Consider the following 20,577-nt stretch of genomic DNA (forward strand, 5'->3'; position numbering starts at 1 on the left):
GATCACTAAGAGTTCCCTAAGCAATCAAATGGAGAAAAAAACCATAATGCTAGTCTTTCATAAGTGGCCATCAAAACTGACTTACCCTGTATATTTTTTCTGTAACTTAAACCAGGTCAACAACATTCTGATTTGAGATTCAGAGAAATTGACTTGCTTAAGTCAAATTAAGTACTATTACTGTTATCTTTTTTTTTTTTTTTTTTTTTAAATAACTCCTCTTGAATTCCAAAATAACTTTGCAACTTAATTCTTACTGAAACGTGATGAAGACTGCTTATCAATGAGTGCTTATTTCCCTTGATCAGTAGCATTAAACAGCCTTTCCTGTTAGTCCAACGTATTTACTTCTCTGAAGGAAACTGGAAAGCAGGTGATCCTCAATGCATTAAGCAATTGATGTGCCAGGGAACCCTTGCATGAGACTGACCCTCTCATATTAATTTTCTGCTGAATGAAACACTGGCTGCTGTTATGCCTTCTCAACCCTAATATTGATTTGCAGTTGAGTGCAGCCAGGTCACTGGTTTTCCCATCTCCCCTCCCCCTCCCCCCCCCCCCCCCCCCCCCCCCCAAATAAATAAACTGGATAGTTTTCAATCTTATTTTTAAGTTGCCTCAAGTCTTGCTTGTTGCCCTTGCTAACTGACTTATTGTATTATCTTGTGCAAGTCACTTAAGCTTACTTTGCTTGCCTCTTCACCGGGCCAATAGGAATAATTACCCTTGCCTACCTGGCTGATATTCTGAGAACATTTTTAAAAAGATGTATAAATGTCTGTTAATATAGAGATATCTCCACTGCAGAAAAATCTGTGGTAAAAGTGCATGACCTTCTCCCAAGAGGAAATTTAAACTTTAAAAGCAGCAAATATTTTGTCCTATATTCCACTATGTTCTCTAACAGCGTTCCAACAGGTATCAATGAAGATGTAACCACAGATTTGAGATGAGAGGAATCCGTTTTAAAAATCAATCTATGCTAGCCTGAAAAGTGTGAGATTGACCCATTGTGAGAGGACTTCACTCTCCATGCCACAGAAACCCCATGGTTACCTTGCAAGAGAGGTGGGTAGCTGAGCAGCGATAGGGTTGGCCTCGCCATTCAGTGTACACTTGGAAGATGGCTGATCAAAAGCAGTGTGGAGGCCATTGTAGAGGAACTGTAGAGGGCAGGCCACTGGACTCATTCTTATGCTGATGAAGCAGCTCAAAACCCCCTGCAGCCAGGGTCACTAGACTTCCATTATGGCTATGGCTGGGCTGGATTGCAGCTGGCCATGGTAGACTTTATCACATTTACCTTTTGACAGAGCCAGATTACTCAGACTTTATGTAGATTTTCAGAATTTCATCCCAAAAGATATTAAATTAGTACATTTCGTCAAGAATGTATGAGATATTTTTCTGTCTCATTTTTCATCATGCTGTTTAGGTCACCAAAGTTCAACGCTAACTATGATAGCTAAGGCACTCCCTACACCACCCACAGGCAATCTTAATTACTAGAGTGATTTGTCAAATTATTAATATAGATAAGTGACCAATAGCAGTGCCTTTTCTTTGACGGAATTTGAAACGAGTATCTTCCTTCTGTGTTGTAATGTTGCCCTCCATAATGCTTTATGGAAATATGCTTGAGTGTGCATATGATGCAACTGGAATATGCTTTATGCAAAAGGTCTCTTGTAAGATATCATTACAAAGGTTATGATCTACTGTGTGTTTTCATCCCATTTGTTTGCATGTATTATTTCTATGTCTGGAGTTAGGAGAATAAGATGTAAACATATTAAGTTTTAAGGGTGCTTCAGAATCAATGACCTGTAAACGGCTCTGTTTACTTGAAAACCTTCCTGAGTACCTGTGGGCCTGGAAGAATGGAGGCTGGGATCTCACAGGACATGTGACCATGTCACCTGATACTGGAATCCACCTAAAACCTGGTGCTTTTCCATGTAGAAGGAGGGGTGGGGACCCAGAGAGACAAAAGATTCCCGCCTCATGCCAAAGCTACAAATGGGGTTGGAGTAGGACAAGGAGGGCTGCCAGTCATGAGAAAACCCCTAGTTTCCACCTAAGATGTCTTCTGGAACTAACAAGGACTGTACCGGGGCAAGGATTGGTCCAGACTAGGAAGAAGTCTAGTCTGTGAAAGAAGCTTATTAGAACATCTCTGAGGGTGAGATTTTACGTGTAATCAGTTTCTTAATGTATTAGGCTTAGACTTGCGTGTTTTTGCTTTATTTTTCTTGGTGACTGACTTTGTTCTGTCTGTTATTACTTGAAACCAGTTAAATCCTACTTTTTATACATAATAAAATTACTTTTGTTCATTAGTAAACCCAGAGTAAGTGATTAATACCTGGGGGAGTGTCAAGGTTCCTTCCCCACTCTGAACTCTAGGGTACAGATGTGGGGACCTGCATGAAAACCTCCTAAGCTTACTTTTACCACCTTAGGTTAAAACTTCCCCAAGGTACAAACTATTTTACCCTTTGCCCTTGGACTTTCGCTGTCACCACCAAACGTCTAACACCGGTATTGTTGTTATTATTAGGAAAGAGTTCGTTTGGAAACGTCTTTCCCCCCAAAATCCTCCCAAATCTTACCCCCTTTTTTCTGGGGAAGGTTTGATAAAATTCCTCACCAATTTGCATAGGTGACCACAGACCCAAACCCTTGGATCTTAAGAACAATGAAAAAAAGCATTCAGTTTCTTAAAAGAAGAATTTTAATAGAAGAAAAAGTAAAAAAGAATCACCTCTGTAAAATCAGGATGGTAAATACCTTACAGGGTAATTAGATTAAAAACAGAGAGAATCCCTCTAGGCAAAACCTTAAGTTACAAAAAGACACAAACAGGAATATCCATTCCATTCAGCACAGCTTATTTTCTCAGCCATTTAAAGAAATCATAATCTAACGCATATCTAGCTAGATTACTTACTAAGTTCTAAGACTCCATTCCTGTTCTGTCCACGGCAAAAGCATCACACAGACAGACCCAGACCCTTTGTTTCCCCCCCTCCAGCTTTGAAAGTATCTTGTCTCCTCATTGGTCATTGTGGTCATGTGCCAGCGAGGTTATCCTAACTTCTTAACCCTTTACAGATGAAAGGATTTTTCCTCTGGGCAGGAGGGATTTTAAAGGGGTTTACCCTTCCCTTTATATTTATGACAGGGAGCAAGCAGCTGTGCATATCTCTCTGTCCATATAGAGAGCGGACAATTTGAGTTTACCCTGTGTAAGCTTTATGCAGAGTAAAACCAATTTATTTGGGGTTTTGGATCTCATTGGCAACTGGGTGTCTGGGTGCTGAAGACAAGTAACCTGCTGAGCAGTTTTTAGTTAATCTGCAGCTTTGGGGGCATGGACCAGACCTGGGTCTGTGTTGCAGCAGGTTAGCATGTCTGGCACAACAAGACAGAGTTCTGGAGTCCCAGGCTGGCAGGGAAAACAGGTTCAGAGGTAATTCCAGCACGTCAGGTGACAGCCCCATTGGGGTCTCTGTGACCGAACCCGTCACATGTGTATCTGTGAATCCTACTCTATGTTGCAACAGTTGACTTGACTGGAGCAAGAGACATGATTTAACACAATGCTGTAATGAATAGTATGATTTCTAATTGTTTTTTTCACTCTGAACCAGTTCATTTCTCCACATTTGGCAGCCTATAATACACTGTGCTTAAGCCTTTTCGCAAGTGTTTGTAACAAAGTAGTATTATTCTTCTGTGACTTCACCCAGTTAGCATGTTGCAGTAAGATCAACACCTGCTAAGCGAGTCCTATTTGGCTGACACTTGCAATTGTGACTTATGTAGGTAACTTTCTGGGAAGGAAGGGCCTTGGCTGAAAATTCCTGAGAGATTTAATTCTGGATGCCCCAAGTTAGGCTCCTCAGTGTCAAAATATGGCTTGACTTTCAAAAGTGCGGAGCCCAAACAACAGCGGTGGAATTCTGTGGGAGTTGCAAGTTGTTCAGCATCTTGTTGAAAATCGGGCCACTTCTATTCAGGTGCCTAGTTTTGGATTTTAGTTTAGCTGTATGCAACCTGGCTTGAAAATGTTTGGCCTCTGTAAACAAACCAAAATCCCAGGAAGAAAAGTTTTTATTCTATTTAGAATACCTGGACTACTCTACCAGGGAGGGCCACCTGTTTGGTGCTTATCGGCCAGCGGAAACAGGATATGAATTTTTAAGCCCTGGCTAGAAAAAGTCTTAAGAAGGATCTTAGTGAGTTGCAATTCTGGAAGGGAGTCTTCTCAGTTGTTTCCACCCATTACGTGTGACTGTAGTGAAATTCTATTGTCCAGTGTATTGTCATGCTTATTTAACTACTTACCTCGGTGGGCTGAGTGTGTGTGATGCCAGCTATTTGTTCTCTGCATTGGCTTTTGATTTATTTCCAGGTGAAATTCAGAACATTGGTTATCTATCATCTATGAAACTCCAGAGAGTCTGGGTCCAGATTACTATTTGTATTCCTCTTTCTCTCCATGCCTTACCATGACAGTTATCTGGGGCTATTTGACTGTTGGTTGCTAGGGATATATTATTGAGCATTGGTGGCCCCGCTTTTCGATAGAAAATCCCTAGCTGTAGAAATTGCTTGCTCACTCTCATGGTTTGTCAGAGCCTTCAAGATTGGTTGCAAGGTATGTCTTTAAGTGATCATTTTGGAGACTCTTGTGCCTGCAGCCAGGGCATTTTCGGATGGGAGGTGGGGTGAGAGATTCTCCTTAATCATTATCCCTTGATGCTGTGGCAATTGGAACATAACGTAAGGAATGCGCTGAGAGTGCGGTGCTGATACTCAACTGATATAAATTGTTGTAGCTCCATTGAAGATAATGGAGCTATGGCAATTTTGTGTCAGCTGAGGATCTGTCCCAGAGTATGCTAAGGTTGCCTTTCTGACTCTTGGCTTTCTCATTTGTACATGTCTATGGAGAGTGAGAAGTTGTACTAGTCATCTAAACAGGATAGTAAATTTCCTTGGGGGAAGTTGGCTTTGTGCTTGAGGACTGGCCCAAGACTTGGGAGATCTGTGTTCAGTTCCCCGGGTCTGTCACTGATTTCATGTGTGACCTTGTGCAGTTCACTTAAGCTCACTGTGCATTAGCTCCCCATGGGAAAACAGTCTTTCTGCTTTGCACATGACTTATGAGGAGAGGCTGAGGGAACTGGGATTATTTAGTCTGCAGAAGAGAAGAATGAGGGGGGATTTGATAGCTGCTTCCAACTACCTGAAAGAGGGTTCCAAAGAGGATGGATCTAGACTGTTCTCAGTGGTACCAGCTGATAGAACAAGGAGCAATGGTCTCAAGTGCAGTGTGGGAGGTTTAGGTTGGATATTAAGAATAAACTTTTTCACTAGGAGGGTGGTGAAGCACTGGAATGGGTTACCTAAGGAGGTGGTAGAATCTCCTTCCTTAGAGATTTTTAAGGTCAGGCTTGACAAAGCCCTGGCTGGGATGATTTAGTTGGGGATTGGTCCTGCTTTGAACAGGGGCTTGGACTAGATGATCTCCTGAGGTCCCTTCCAACCCTAATGTTCTGTGAGTCTATGATTCTATGCTTATTTTTGGATTGCAAGGTCTACTTCTGCTGTGTGTCTGTAGAGAACCTAGAGCAACAGGACTCCAATCTCCAGAGCTTTTAGGCACTATTGTAATATAAATAACAAAGGTAAATGATTTGTGAATCTAAATATGCTTTTGTTTCTTTTTAGTTACAAAATAATCCTACTTCAGCAAGTCCTGTTTTTGAAGCAAATGGTAATCAGCCTGTCTACCCAAACTCCCTTCTTGCAGTGAAGTCAATCCAACGCAGACCAGGTATCTACTCTTTCTCTCTCAAGTTCTTATGCTGGTGTCCATTGCTGTAGTACCCAAATGCCCCACAGGATTTCTTTTAAAGAAAGATAATTTTATATCCCTGTCTTTCCAACCCAGGTGAATAGAATCAAGGCTTTTTTTGGTTTGGGTTTTTTGCATATGTGAGAGAGGAGTACTTATTTGTGGGGAAGCTGTGTCGACAGTTAGGTTTCACTGCGTCCAGAACTTAATGCAAAACTATGGTCATTTTTACCTTTTCTGGTAATGTGTTGTGTGGTCTTGTTCCCTCCTCTCTGAAATTCTGTCTTTGGCACCCATGTCAGTGCCATTCTTCTTGTCAGTGGATTCATTGATCCAGTGGAACGTAGGTGTTGTAGGAGGCCATAGTTGTGGAAGAAGGCTTTTCTCGACTTATCCCATGGAGGACTTTAAATATTGTATGTATTGAACATTGGCTCTAATACTAAGCAAGTTTACCTGTGTGTAGGCACTTACTAGGGATGTAAAAGGTTAACCAGTCTTGTCGGTTAACACACCTTAACTGTTAACCCCAGGCCGGCCGGCCAGCTTGCCAACCCTAGCACTTACAAGAGCAGCAGTATTTGAGGCTCAGGTAGACTTGCTGCTACAAAATGTGTTCTCCCCTTAGCTTGTTCCGTTGTCCTTTTGTATTACACCTAGAGAGGAGAGCTTCACCTCTTTGGCTCGAATGAGAGCTGCAATGCCTAGACCCAACAGAAGGGAAAATGAGAGTTTGAATCCTAGTTTCTCTCAGATTCTGTCATCTCTTGTCAGTGGGCATAGTATGTCTTTGTTTTCACTGTTGACAGAAGGCCTGAGAGTGCTCCAGCTGAAGTCAGTGGAAGAATTCCCATTGATTTCAGTGGAAGCAGGAGCTAGTCTATATTGTTCTAGACCAGCAGTTCTCAAACTTCCTTGTACTGTGACCCCCTTCTGACAACAAAAATTACTACAGTACCCCAGGAGGGAGGACTGAAGACTGAGCCCCACCGCCCTGGGCCGGGGAGGGGCCAAAGCTGAAGCCCCAGGGCTTCTGCCCTGGACAGCGGGCATGTAACCTTAGCCCTGGGCGGTGGGGCTTCAGCTTCAGCCCCGGGCAGTGGCGCTTGGGCTTCAGACTTGCTAGGGCCCAGGGCCAACACCTGCTTTGGTGACCCCATTAAAATTGGGTTGCGACCCACTGTTTGAGAACCCCTGTTCTAGACCCTCCAATACCAGGCCCAGGATCAACTGCTGGGAAGATGGGGGAGTCATGTCTGAGGGAGAAGGTTAAACCTCTGAAACCATTACCATTAAATGGGTGATATAGTTGAATGTTCCCATTAACTGTCAAGTCTTACAAGTGTGAAGGCTTGTTCTTAACACTTACTCCAAAGTATACTCCATTAAGGAGGTGAGACCCCAAAACAAGATTGCTGGGATAAAGGAGTTTTCTCATGTCATTCAAATTGCTACTTGGGCTTACTTGGGCTTAAACGTAGGGGTGGTTTATCAAAACAGAGTGACTGATGAGAACAAGACTGCACCAAGCTTCCTCCTTTCTGTTGAAACAACTTTAAGAAAAGGAAACTAGGTGTCCTCATACAGAGGTATCCTTATCAGATCACAGGCCAAACAAAAAGCTAATTAACAAATCTTGTGTCCCTGTTTCTGCACAAATTTAGTACAGAACGCAAGTTGAAAGTGTCAACTTTTCACTAATTCAGGTTACATTTAAATGACTAGTTTACTTTCTGGTGTGAGGAAGCATTTCTTTGAAGCTTAGGTTTTAGTCTCATTGGGGTGTATCTAAAGTAACATTGATCTGAAGATGAGAGACTGAAAGATGATTGTGGCTTTGAGTGATGCATTAAGTATTTCAATGAGTGGCACTAAAGCGACACAGATTTTTCACCAATTTCCAAATCACTCTAGTCTGAAAATTTTGTACACAACATATGGCAGTTATAAGTGACTCCCATAATTACTATCACTGAAAGGTGTTGGCAGGAAAAATGCTTTTCTCTGTATTTCATCTTATTTTGTGCCTTTGACAGCACTTTGTGTAGTCTATCTTACTCTTAACTTGCATAGCTTCTTATTCTGAAAAGACCTTTACAAACATCACTGGAGAGCAGAAAAACCCTTATTTTAAAATCAATAATAAATCAAAAGATGTATTATTTATTGGGTGCTTCATTAGAAATGAGTCTTTTTAAAAATTGGTTAATTAAGAAAAAAAGATTTAAGTTGACAATATCTCCTTAACTTCTACTCTGCTTCCTTTTGCCAGTATGCTAGAATTATACCTCCTACAGGAATTTGTTTTCTGTGGCACAACACAGCAGCATGTTATGGGGTTTTTTTTTAAATTTTTTTTTTTTTATTTATGTAAAGTAAAATAGTGAATTATTTGCATTTCATTCTTTAGGAATCCTACCTACAAGAATTCTGGAAAATGTTGACAAGGTTATTGCAAAACAGTACTTATCTGTTTGAACACTGATTTTAGCTAGCATGGTATCTGTCAGCATGGATAGACATGATTAGAGGCATGGAAAAGCTTACACGTGCAGAGCCAATGAAAAGATTAGGCCTGTTTAGAGAGACTAATAAAAGGGGACATGATACGAGTATATGAAATAACGAATGGCATAGAAAAGGGAAATCTGGTGCTCCTAGTTACCCATTCGCATAGTACAAGAACAAGAGGATGTGTGGTGTTTGGTTTGTTTGGTTTTTTTTTTGTACACAGTGCAAATTAATGGTAGAGAGTGAGTGAGGTTATTGAGTCCAAACAAAGGCATAATAAGGTAATGAGGACTAGACACTGATAGGGATAAAATCCACAGTTACATAACATGAGAACAAAATGTAAAAAGGGTATGTGTTTCAGGACATAAGCAAACCACTGATCTGCGTTTAGAAACAAACATCCCCTATGGACAGGTTATTGCATAATTGTTTGTTATGGCTTGCACATTTCTGTGAAGCATGTCCACTGTCAGAGCTGGGGAATGAGCTGAAATGGAATAGTAGTCTGATTTGGTATTTTAATTGTCTTTACAAGTCTAGTCTATGTTCTCCCATTTTTCCCACCAGTCTGAGACTCTCTGGGCTTGGCTACACTTGCGAGTTACAGCGCAGTAAAGCAGCCCCGGGCGCCCTAGCTCACTACCCGTCCACACTGACAAGGCACGTAGAGCACTCTGACTCTGCGGCTACAGCGCTGCTGGTATTCCACCTCGGTGAGTGGAATAATGTTCGCTGCACCCCAGCTGGAGCTCCACAGCACCAGTGTGGATGAGGGGTTGCATTACTGCGCTCTGCTTGACCTCCAGAAACGTCCCATAATCTCCTTAAGTCAAGTGGCCACTCTTGTCATTGTTGTGAAATTGACGGCAGGAATGCAGAAATGCCGGTTGCGTGAAAGCTCCTTCGGAGAGAAAAAGCAAACTTTTACTGTTTGCTTTGAGTGAGAGAGAGGAGTGGGGTCTGAACTTACAAGACAGCATGCTTACAGCACCCCAAAAACCCACTCTCTCTCCCCCCACATACACACAACACACTCCACCCCACGCCCCCATTTGAAAAGCACGTTGCAGTCACTTGCATGCTGGGATAGCTGCCCATAATGCACCGCTCCCAAATGCCGCTGCAAATGTGGCCACGCCAGTGCGCTTGTTCCTGTCAGTGTGGACAGACTGCAGCGCTTTCCCTACTGCGCTCTCCGAAGGTGGGTTTAACTCTCAGCACTCTATATCTGCAAGTGTAGCCGTGCCCTCTGTGCCTTCCTGTTCCTTGTCTCCCCCACTTCCCAATTGCTGCTATGGGAACCCCTTTTCTTTTTAAACAAAAGGACTTGAAAAAGTATTAAAAAACGTTGTAGCTCTCTGCCAACACCTGTGTACTTGCTGTGAATCCTGCTAACCATCGGGATCTTTATTAGGTGATGGAGGCATGCTGGTGGCTCTTGCAGCAGTCTGAGCAGTGCTGTTTGCAGGGCTGACTTAGTATACACCATGGTAGCAGGAGTAGGAGCTACTTTCCCTGTCGCTGTATGCTAATTGCTTGTATTTCTGTCCAACTTATCAAACCAGTACTACTTCATGTGTGTGTTTAATTCGCATCCAAATTGTCTTGTCTTTTTTTTTTTTTTTTTTTTTTTTTTGCTTCCTTCTGATTTTGGGGGAGAGATTTCTGCCTGTAATGATGAAGAAAAGCAGTGAACATTTTGGATAGTTTAAGAGCACATATGCAACCCATGTTGATTTCCTCCTAACATAGGGTAGGTTTGTTTACGCTGCCTTTATTCTGCCACACAGAGATGGTCAGCAGTCAGCCTCTCACCATCGTAGATAACGGCAAAAAGAAAAAGAAAAAAAGGAGGACCAGAGCCACAGACCATCTCCCAGGGAAGTTTGAAGGTTGGTGTCAATTTGCAGTGCCTCTGATTTATAATGTCTGTATCCTCTTGGGCCTCTTTCAATTTTCTAAGCGAAACAGTTGTTCACCAGTGCAGTGAAAATTAACACGGCTTCATCTTTTATTTCTTCATCACTTGTTTCCTTTAGTCTTCGGTGCCTTTATGCCTTGCAGTGAGCTCTTTGCCTTTATATTTCTATTGTAAATTTGTTTTTAGAATGGGCATGGTGCAGAACATCTAAACAAGTGTTTGTTTTTTGAGAATATTTGCATACAAACTGTTTTAAGTAATGTGTACATAAACCATTTTAGAACTGATCAATAAAAAAAAAAACCTGTGCGGAAAATAGCACTGAGTGAAAACCAAAAACTTGAGGTAGTTACCCTAAATATCATTTTAGCTTTAATATTTAAATTCAGGCAGTATTTATTCTATAGATTTCTAAACCTAGAGCATTTTCTGATTAAGAAATGATGAAACATTTTCCTCTTTAGAAAATCAGCCCTCTGTTTTTAATCTTCGAATCCCTAATTAGGTAAGATACTGAGAACATAGGAAAAGTGGTTGAGATTCCAGCATTCATTGAGTTAGAAACACTTTCTAATATTAATAGGATTGCAGTTTCACTCCTACAAGGAAATCCATTTCCATGTTGTTTGGGTGGCGATCAGAACAGATAAAAATTGAAGCGTAAGTAAAGCTGATGCATCTAAGTGATAATGCTGCATAAGTGCAACTTCCCCAGTTTATTACCAAGGGAGTTCTCATGGTTGCTGTTGTATTAGGGGTGTTCATCAAAACAGTAGCTTGTCTTTACAATTCACCAAAATAGTTCTGCTAATGTTTGCTTTGTGCTGTTTTTCTGGCAGACTTGTACAAGCTGACTGCTGAGCTCCTTGGTGAGGGAGCATATGCCAAGGTTCAAGGTGCTGTTAGTCTGCAAAATGGGCAAGAATATGCAGTAAAAGTAAGTGTAGTATTCAAGGAGGGAGTGTTTTCATTTGTGTCTGCATATCTTGTTCCTCACACTGAATCAGTGATAGAGTACCTTCAATAATTGAGTAAGGAATACATAGAGCTCTGTTTATTTCACACTCCCCCCCACCCCCCCCAAAAAAAGAGAAGTCAGTTCTAGTGATAAGTAGCATTGATAGACATTCCGTACCATGCCCTCTCTGGAATGAACTGAAATATTTTAGCAGTGGACAGAGTTCACACAATAATGTACCATGTAATGGTTAGAATTCCATTCAAAATAGGACGGAAAGGTAAAGGCAGAGGAGTCTAACAGCTGGTGTTTTAATTTATGAAAGTGGAGGCAAAAAGGTCCATCGGAAGCATTTTTCTTCAACTTGTTTGAATAGCTTGTCATCTGCCACAGTGCTCCAATCTTTCTGATTGGAGGGTAGTCCAGGGTGGCCTATTAAATAGCTGTGAGCTTTTGACAGAGCAGCTCAGTGTACAGAGCGTACCATCAACCACTATAGTTACATTTATTGCTCTTTCCCCTTCTAAGTATAGGAAATACCTTGGTAAAGGTAAATGCTATGATGCAACAAACTCTTTAATGGCACCAGCCTTGGGATTATAGAGTATTTGTGACCAGCTTTTAGAAAGAAACATTTTGTTCCTGTAGTTTTGAGGCAGTGATTAATTGCAAGTGAAAATGGTAATATCTAGACGCCTCACTACCTGATTGTCTAAACACTATATCACTTGTGACACAATATTGGAGACACAAAAATGGAAGCGGTTTTGAAGCCTCTTTAAAATCTGGCCCTGTAGATACTGAAAGCCTTTATCTTTTGATTTGTTGAAGTTAAAAACTGAGATTAGAGCATTAACAATTTTATGAATAAACTACATTAAGGTACATACCTCACCGATGATACTGGCTTCTGAGCTTTCCTTTTTTATGGGTGAATTTTGTGCTTGTGAAAGTGAGAAACTATAATATTGGGTGTAGCCAGTGATACAACCTGTAGCTACTTCACAAGCTTCCAGCGCACACATCTATCGTTTAATTGGAACTTTTTTGTAACATCCTTGCCTTTCCAGTCCTCACCCTTTTGTTTTTACCACTGAGCAGTACCTGAAGTGCGAAACTGTATTGCAACTTCCTGGTATTAACAAAGATTTGCTCAGACCTGTGAACGCATCACACTTGACTAAGTTATTGCATTAACTAACCAGCTCTCATCTTGGAATGAAGTCAAAACTGCGTCATTAGATGCCTGTAATAACCAATTCTTCTCTTTTGGTTGCTAGATTTGAGTCATGCCATAAAACTCTTTCTTGTAAAAACTCAAAAGGATTTCCTTTTCCGGCCACATAAAATTAAAATGTGGTCATTGGGTTTTGAATGTCCCTTTTTCTCCTCTTTTCCAGTTCTTAGATTGCCCTCATTACTGTAGTATCTGAATGCCTCCCAGTGCTGCATTAAGTGCTATGACTAACGCCTTCACATGTGAAATTAGACAAGCCATGGATATTTCCCTGGGACAGGGCATGATGGGATTTGAACCCAGGACCTCTGAACCCAAAGCCAGAACTGTACATGTGGGCCGCAGAGCCATTTTTAAATATAGATTCCAATTCTTTTACCAGATAATTGAGAAAAATACCGGACACAGTCGGAGTCGTGTTTTTCGTGAAGTAGAAACATTGTATCAATGCCAGGGTAACAAGTAAGTATTGCTTATTTTTGTCTTTAGGAGGTGTCTCTCAGAACTGTTGGTGTAGGAAGAGACAGAAGTGCATTTTTCTCCCCCATATCAATTATAATTTAGCCTTAGTGTTTTGGGTGTGTAACTCACATGCCTACTACATTTTATCTGAAAATTTAAGAAAATATTGGGGGAGGAATGAAATTTTAAAACTCTTATTAGCAGCCAGATCAGCATGGAGGTAATATGCTTGAATGTTAAATGGCTTTCATTCCAATAATTTTTTTTTTAAAGTCCCATATTTGTCTGAAATGACTTAGATACCATTATCTTAATATTGGTGTTCCTTATTATTTATTAGTTCAGCAGCAGGATTACAGCTCCACTGTGGCAGGCTCTGTACAAACACATTTAACCATGGAAATACTGTAGGAATGGAGATAATGTTGAGTTATCAAAGGCAACTGAAAGAATGACCACCTCATTAAGCATCTTTTTCATACTGCCTGGTGTTACAAGTTCTTTTGTAAGGCCGTTTCTAAAACAACTGGTAGAACTTGTTAGATTCTTTGAGGGACGTGTCGTATCTCCATTTCTGGTATGCACCTAACAATGCATGTGCATCCAATATGTAAGTGATTTAAAAAATGAAACTTTCATGACAACGTGCCAAGTATGAATTTCATGCTTACTTAAACGCAGACTGATCTTGTGTGTTTGTAATTCTTAAGGCAACAAGGGATGTTTATACTTTCTGCCGCAATGAACACAGCCTAGCTAAGCAACACTTAGTTGTGACCTGTTGGTTATCACACTGAGCCCAAAGTCTACCAGATAGATTTTGCTGTCTCCTTCAAGCAGTGTTAAGTTCCACTCTATGACTTATAGAGGAGAAGAATGGCGAGTAATTATTTTTGTTCTTGCCTTCAGGACAGACACACTGTTCCAAATTATTAACTGCAAACTATTACAGCTCCGTTGCCGTTTTTCTCCGTTGCCGTTCAGCTGTTCTCTTTTTATAACCCTGCCTAGTAGACTGCTTTGTTTCAGTGATGTGAAATTTAAGTAGTGGAATCTGACCCGTGTAAGGTGAACATACAATTTTTTTAATCCCACAGGCTACAAAAATAATCTATTTCTCAATTAGTACTTTCATTTTTTGGTTACTTCTAGCACTTCATATTTTTAGCATATATATAAATATATTTAACACACTTTTTCCGTTGTTTGCTTGTTGTTTTTTATTTTCTCTTTAAGGAACATTTTGGAGCTAATAGAATTTTTTGAAGATGACACAAGGTATTACCTTGTCTTTGAGAAATTGCGAGGAGGTACTGTACATCATATTTGTGCATTTTTATTAAGAGTTAGCTTGATCTATCATTGTCTCAGTGTTTTAAATAGAATTCTTTAAAACAGGATGAAGGATTTATTTTAAATGCATGTTAAGGTGCATATTGATGTAGCTGATCATACGTTTGCTGATCATCTGCTTTATAGTTAAATAAATGAAATGTTCAACTTCATCAGGCTGGAAGATTTGGAGTATAATTATCAAGTCAAATAGTATCCATAGGGAAAGGGGGAAAATAGGATGAAATTTCAGAAATGTTTTGCATGATCTTAGCAGATCCAGACACCTCCGGATGTCACGCTGTCACATTGACACAGCACTCTCTGTGGCAGCATTTTATATCCTAATAATATGATGTAGATGTTCAGTGACTTATTATTTTTCTGGAAGGCTATGGGGAACTGTTGTAAATAATACTTTGCTTCTGGCTTAGAACACTGAATTATAACAGCTTGCTTATGAGTCTTTTAAGGACTTGTCCAATTAAGCATGCTTGGGCATTGGTTTTCAATAACATGGAAACTGATGGGTTAGTAAGGAGGATGCCTTAACCACCTCACAAGGGAGTGTGCTTTCTGCCATTGCTAGTCAGGCAAAAGTGGTGCTTGACAGGAGACAGTGCTAGGGGTATATGTGTTCTTTAGCAAAACACTAGATACAAATTTTCCCTTGAAACATCAGTAGTAATGACATATTTCAAAAAGTAAGATGCTTCTCTTGTCCTTTTAAAATGCTGCCTGATGATAATGTCCCAAAACTCTTTGATGATGAATTGTCTTTTTTGCAGGAATTGCAGTCTTCCCATACGAGTTTAATTAAATAAGGCTTATCTCAAATAGAAGATGGGAACGGTCTTACATTAAGTGCATGCTTTGAAAGCATGAGTCCCCTTTCTGTCTCCCTCCCTCCTTCCATGCTCTTCCCGAATAACTTGTAACCCATTTTATCAGAGTGTAATAAAGGGGCTGTTTGTATAGCTCCTGTATCAGTTGGGTAGGGGTGTGGGTGTACTTATGAGTTACAAGAGGGGCTCTCTCCTTCAGCCCACATCCCCAGCTGAGGTTGGGATCTGAACTCTGTGTAAGTTTTATATCTGTGTATTTAAACTAGTACCATTGAAACGCACTTGAAATAATGTGAGTTAGGGGTGAATCTCTAATTTCCTATGCCTGACATGCAACACTGCATATACTCCATCAGATACTGGTTTTGTCCTCAGCAGTGTGTCTGGCCCCTCTGACTATAATTTGGTTTATGTGCAAGGTTGTATTCAGCTCTCACATCACTTTACAAATATATTTGTATAGGACTTCATTGTCCAAGCTATGTGGTTGTGCAGTTAGCCAGAGGGTTGCATAACTTGCACTTTCCTATTGCAGTCATGCCTTACTGTGACTGTGGTAATTGGTTAAACACTCTCAACTACCACTAATGTCTTTGCCTTGGAGCTTTTAAACAAAATGTCTAAATTGCTTATGTTTAAATTTAGCTTTTTTTTCTTCTTAATTTACATGATTAACCCACCTGAAAGTGGAACAAGATTGAATTTTGAGTACACATTATTCATTCATTCCAGAGCATCCTAAAAGCCTTTTCTCTCCATTCTCAAAAGTCCCCTTTGAACAAATGATACAGTATACATAACAAATTTTATCAGTGCTGATGCCACACATGGGGAAATTGTAAAAATGAAGAGGACAGGTCACTGATACGGAATGACCTGGATCTCTTGGTAAACCGAGTGCAAGCAAACAAATATGCATTTTAGTACATCAGAATGTAAATGTATACATCTAAGAACAAAAAATGGAGGCCATACTTATAGGATGGGGGACTCTCTCCACCACAACCCCCAAATCTTTTTCAGGGTCACTGTAATCAGCTGAGCATGAACTCCCAGCATGACACTGTGGCCAAAAGAGCTAGTGCAATCCTGGGGTGAATGAACAGGGGAATCTTGCATACGAGTAGAGAGATTATTTTATGTCTGTATTTGGCACTAGTGTGACTGCAACTGGAATACTGTGTCCAGGTCTGTTGTACACGATTCAAGAAGAACGTTGATAAAGCCATGAGTGATTAAAAGATAGGAAAACCTGCCTTATCGTGATAGACTGAAGGAGCGTAATCTGTTTACCTTAACAAAGAGAACATTAAGGGGTGACTTAATTACAGTCTAAAAGTACCTACATGGAAAACATTTAAAAATGGGCTCTTCAGTCTAGCAGAGAAAGGTCTAACCATATCTGGAAGTGGAAGCTATACAAATTTAGACTAGAAATAAGGTGTAAATAACCTTTGGAACAATTTACCAAGGACCATGGTGGCTTGTCCATCACAGGCAATTTTTCTAAGAGAACTGCTGTAGAAATTATTGTGGAGACGTTCTATGGCCTGTGCTATCCAGGAGGTCAGAGTAGATGATCACAGGGATTCCTGCTGGCCTTGGAATCCATAAATCTGAATATGTAATATCTGGAGGATGACCAGGTTCCCACATGTGGCTTTCCCTCAATCACGCATTCTGTGTGGACTGGATCAAGGAACTATCTGATTGTGTTCTCACCACTATTCAGTCTAATTCCTGTTTTGAGAAGAGCTAACAGACTATCTGTATACAGAAACAGAAAGTTTAAAATAAACTTTAAAAAAATATTTGTGTTCTGCTGAATGAAACTGATACCTGAAATAACATGGAACATTTCATTTATTGGCCCTTTTCCACAAGGACGAAAAAGACAAGAAAGCTGATTTGCTTTTTTAAAGATATATCTAACAACTCTACAGGGAAGACCCTCTGAACAGTAGACTATTAAGGGGCAAGGCTTAGCAAACTAGAAGCCCTTGCCATTAGCAAGGTAGAGCTTGTGCATGATTGAAATATGTACTGAGAGTAGGCTTCCTCAGGCCCTGCAACGCTACTTCAAATGCTCCAAGAGTCTTTGTATCCTTCTATCAAGCTAGAATGAGGCTTGCTTTCTCTGTAAATATTGCCTAGTTACCATAGGCTTAGTTTTGACTGTGTTCACCATTGATCAGCCATGTCCCTTTCTCGTATGGGTTGCCACTCTGCAAAAGTGGCAGCAGCTGCCTAATGGATAAATATGCGGGAGGGGAACATCACCCTCCACATAGTACAGTATGTGAGGTTTCCTTCCTGGGCATCTACCAATTCAAAATAATAGGGCTGAAGTAGCTCAGTGTATAAACATCCACTGCCTCAAGGATTTCATATCAAGAGGTGGCAATTTGTCCTTCGTCCTCACTGCCTGATCTTTCTGGTAAATATAACAATCATGCTGAGTGTGTGGAGGAAAAAAAGAAAAGGCGTTTAGCGCCACTTAATATGGTAGGAGCCTAGTGGGGAACATTAACTGTAAGCCTTGAAAGATTTTATGTTGGAGGAAAATGTAAACCTATGTGGGGAAAAGTCTTTATCCTGTATTAAAAGGACACTAATATTGTCTGAAAGTTGATCTGCGTTCCCTAGTGTTGTGTCTGAAAGGTCTTGTTCAGGATTCCAAGCACAGAGGGGGACATTCTGCCCAAATATGTCAGCATCTCACCTTGACTTTAGTGGAAGTTTTGATGCATATCTAAAATAAGAGGTTTGTTTTTGGCACTGAGGGACGACAAGTGTGTGTGTGTTTGACTTCTACAGCAACATATTCATCAGTCAAGCATAGGTTATACAAAGTTAGATGACACCCACATCATTCTGTACCACAGCAGATATAGTCCCACTGTGCTGTAGCAAACGTTCAGCAGCAATCCAGGTGCTGGGCCATGGTTAGATCCGTTTTTGAAATTCACTACCAGGCCAGTGGTATTTTACACACAGAGAATATTTGCATATCTGCAGTAATACCCTGATTTGGTAGGAAGTGGGTATCTTCTGTGCACTTTCATAAAAAGAAAAGGAGTACTTGTGGCACCTTAGAGACTAACCAGTTTATTTGAGCATGAGCTTTCGTGAGCTACAGCTCACTTGCATCCGATGAAGTGAGCTGTAGCTCACGAAAGCTCATGCTCAAATAAACTGGTTAGTCTCTAAGGTGCCACAAGTACTCCTTTTCTTTTTACGAATACAGACTAACACGGCTGTTACTCTGAAACCTGTGCACTTTCAGTTCATTATAACATGCTAGATTTTCACTCTCGCAAAACTGTGTATCAGGTATGCTGCCTTATATCCTTTTTCTGTCATTGAGTTTTGTCCAAATGTGCTAGTTACCAACAAGCTAATCCAAAGAATAATCAAAGACAGAGGATTTTAATGTTTGTTACTAGTTACATTTACATGTTTTCCATAAAAATATAAACTAATACCGAACGAAACAAAACCCATGTAACGTGTTAATTGAGCAAGTGTGAAATCCTATTCTAATGTAATTACAAATAATCTTCTAAATTTTAGCACTGTTCACACTGGGATCAGACCTGTGTTAGTTACAAAGAGGTTGAAGCTAACACAACTCCAATCCCAATATACGCAGGGCCTTTGGTATTTGATACTTGCAGTATTTACATTCAGTAGCTCTGCTTCAAATAGTCTCTTCTTCTGTTTGCTTGTCACTTTCACAGGTTCGATCCTAGCCCACATACAAAAGCGAAAGCACTTTAATGAACGGGAAGCCAGCAGGGTGGTAAGAGACATTGCGTCTGCTCTGGATTTTCTGCATACAAAAGGTAAAAAATAACAACAAACCCTTCTGTGTGCTCCTAACTGAGGTTCTACATGTCAGATTATAAAATTAATCCATAAATATTCAGAATTAAGCATTAACTTTGCTAACCTTTCCAGTCATGTCAAATTCCCAAACATTTATTAGTTAGAGTTGTGTTTAAGTGGGTATCTCCTGTTGGAAATCACCAGCCAGGGAGAATTAATATCGAAAGTTAGGTCTGTTTTTGTGTGGGGCTTAAACCAGTATGTGATGACTATTGGAACAGAACTACTTTTACTTTTTGCAGTCTCCTTTCAGTCTTACCTGGATTCTTTTCACAATATTTGTCCAGAATAGCTCTATTCAGCTGAGTTTTACAGTAAGATATGTTCTCCAGCCTAAAGGCTTCAGCCATACTAGTAGCTGCATGCAAGCAAATCCTCATGCCTGCTTGAAGACACACTGATTTCAATAGAACTTTGTGCAGGAGCAAAGACGTGCACATCTTTTTGTGGAAAATAATCTCACTGTAAAATTAGTTCCCTATCCTTTGTACAATTTGGGGTGGATTCTCAAGCTCTAAATTAAAATACGTTGTTTGTGCTTTGCACAGCTTTAATATATATAGACACAGAACTCAGTGGGCCCAATTAAACTATTAAAAGAGTCACCATTTGGCTGTTTGGTGGTCCTATCTGAGTTGAGTTACTTTGTTCATTATGTGCTCTCATTACTGCACCATCAGAGTGTCTGAATTAGATTGCATGTAACCAGACATTAAATCTCTCTCTCTCTCTACAATGGACAGTATAAAGCTATTTACTCCCTGCCCTTGTTCCACCCTACAAATGAGGACTGTAAATGCTCTGTAGGTTTAGGATTCATCTGTCAAGATATTGAGCACTTTGGCCCCAGTTCAGCAAAGCACTTAAGCATGTGCTTATCTTTAAGTCCCAGAACTACTCATGTGCTTAAATCTTTTGTTGGATTGGGGCCAGAGTGCTCAACACCTTCCTGGATTAAGCCCATAAAAGGTAAAGAATCTATATAATAAAATTCCAAGATTGTTACTCTGAAGCCTAAAACGTCTGAGTCAGCGAGAAGGGTTTGAAGCAGCTACAAGCATGGTTGAAAGCTTTTGGTTCAGAATATCATCGTGTTCAGTCAGTGGGATTTGTAGTCTGTTGTCCAGTTCATAAATTCTCAGCTATTTTAGCTGTTTATACACACGTGACTTTACAAATTGTACCTGTACAACAGTATGGGCTTTCGGCTACTAATGTAATGTTAAGCAATTGAGGAACAAATAAAATGGCAGACTTAAGGTATATGGAATATTGTATATCTCTATGGACTTTAATATCAGAAGTCAAATTGGGGGGTGGAATACAGAGAAGATCTTAAGCTAGCTAACCAGCTGATGGAACTGATTTATGGAGAAAGATGTATTGCTAATCTTAATAGCTTGGCTATATAATGACTAAAGCAAGGTAACAATCTACAAGTATAAATGCTGCTGGAGAGAATGGAGTTTTGACAGTTTACAGCAGCTGTGGATCTGCCCCTTGTGTGGCGTGGTTTGAGAGTTATGGTCTAGAGCAGGGGTGGGCAAACTTTTT

General features: G+C 40.3%; 1 protein-coding gene across 5 annotated transcripts in view; it reads left to right on the forward strand.

Moving 5' to 3' along the window:
• MKNK1 (MAPK interacting serine/threonine kinase 1) overlaps positions 1–20,577 on the forward strand; it is a 37,679-nt gene that overhangs the window by 5,646 nt on the left and 11,456 nt on the right. For all 5 annotated transcript variants that reach the window (XM_037906517.2, XM_037906520.2, XM_037906518.1 and 2 more), the window contains exons 3-8: positions 5,740–5,845; positions 10,171–10,272; positions 11,141–11,238; positions 12,879–12,958; positions 14,195–14,268; positions 18,876–18,980. In XM_037906517.2, coding sequence (XP_037762445.1) covers positions 5,740–5,845; positions 10,171–10,272; positions 11,141–11,238; positions 12,879–12,958; positions 14,195–14,268; positions 18,876–18,980 — 565 coding nt within the window. The remainder of the gene's footprint in view (positions 1–5,739; positions 5,846–10,170; positions 10,273–11,140; positions 11,239–12,878; positions 12,959–14,194; positions 14,269–18,875; positions 18,981–20,577) is intronic.

The sequence above is a fragment of the Chelonia mydas genome, chromosome 8 (assembly GCF_015237465.2).
Source record: "Chelonia mydas isolate rCheMyd1 chromosome 8, rCheMyd1.pri.v2, whole genome shotgun sequence".
In the NCBI taxonomy this organism is placed as follows: domain Eukaryota; kingdom Metazoa; phylum Chordata; order Testudines; family Cheloniidae; genus Chelonia; species Chelonia mydas.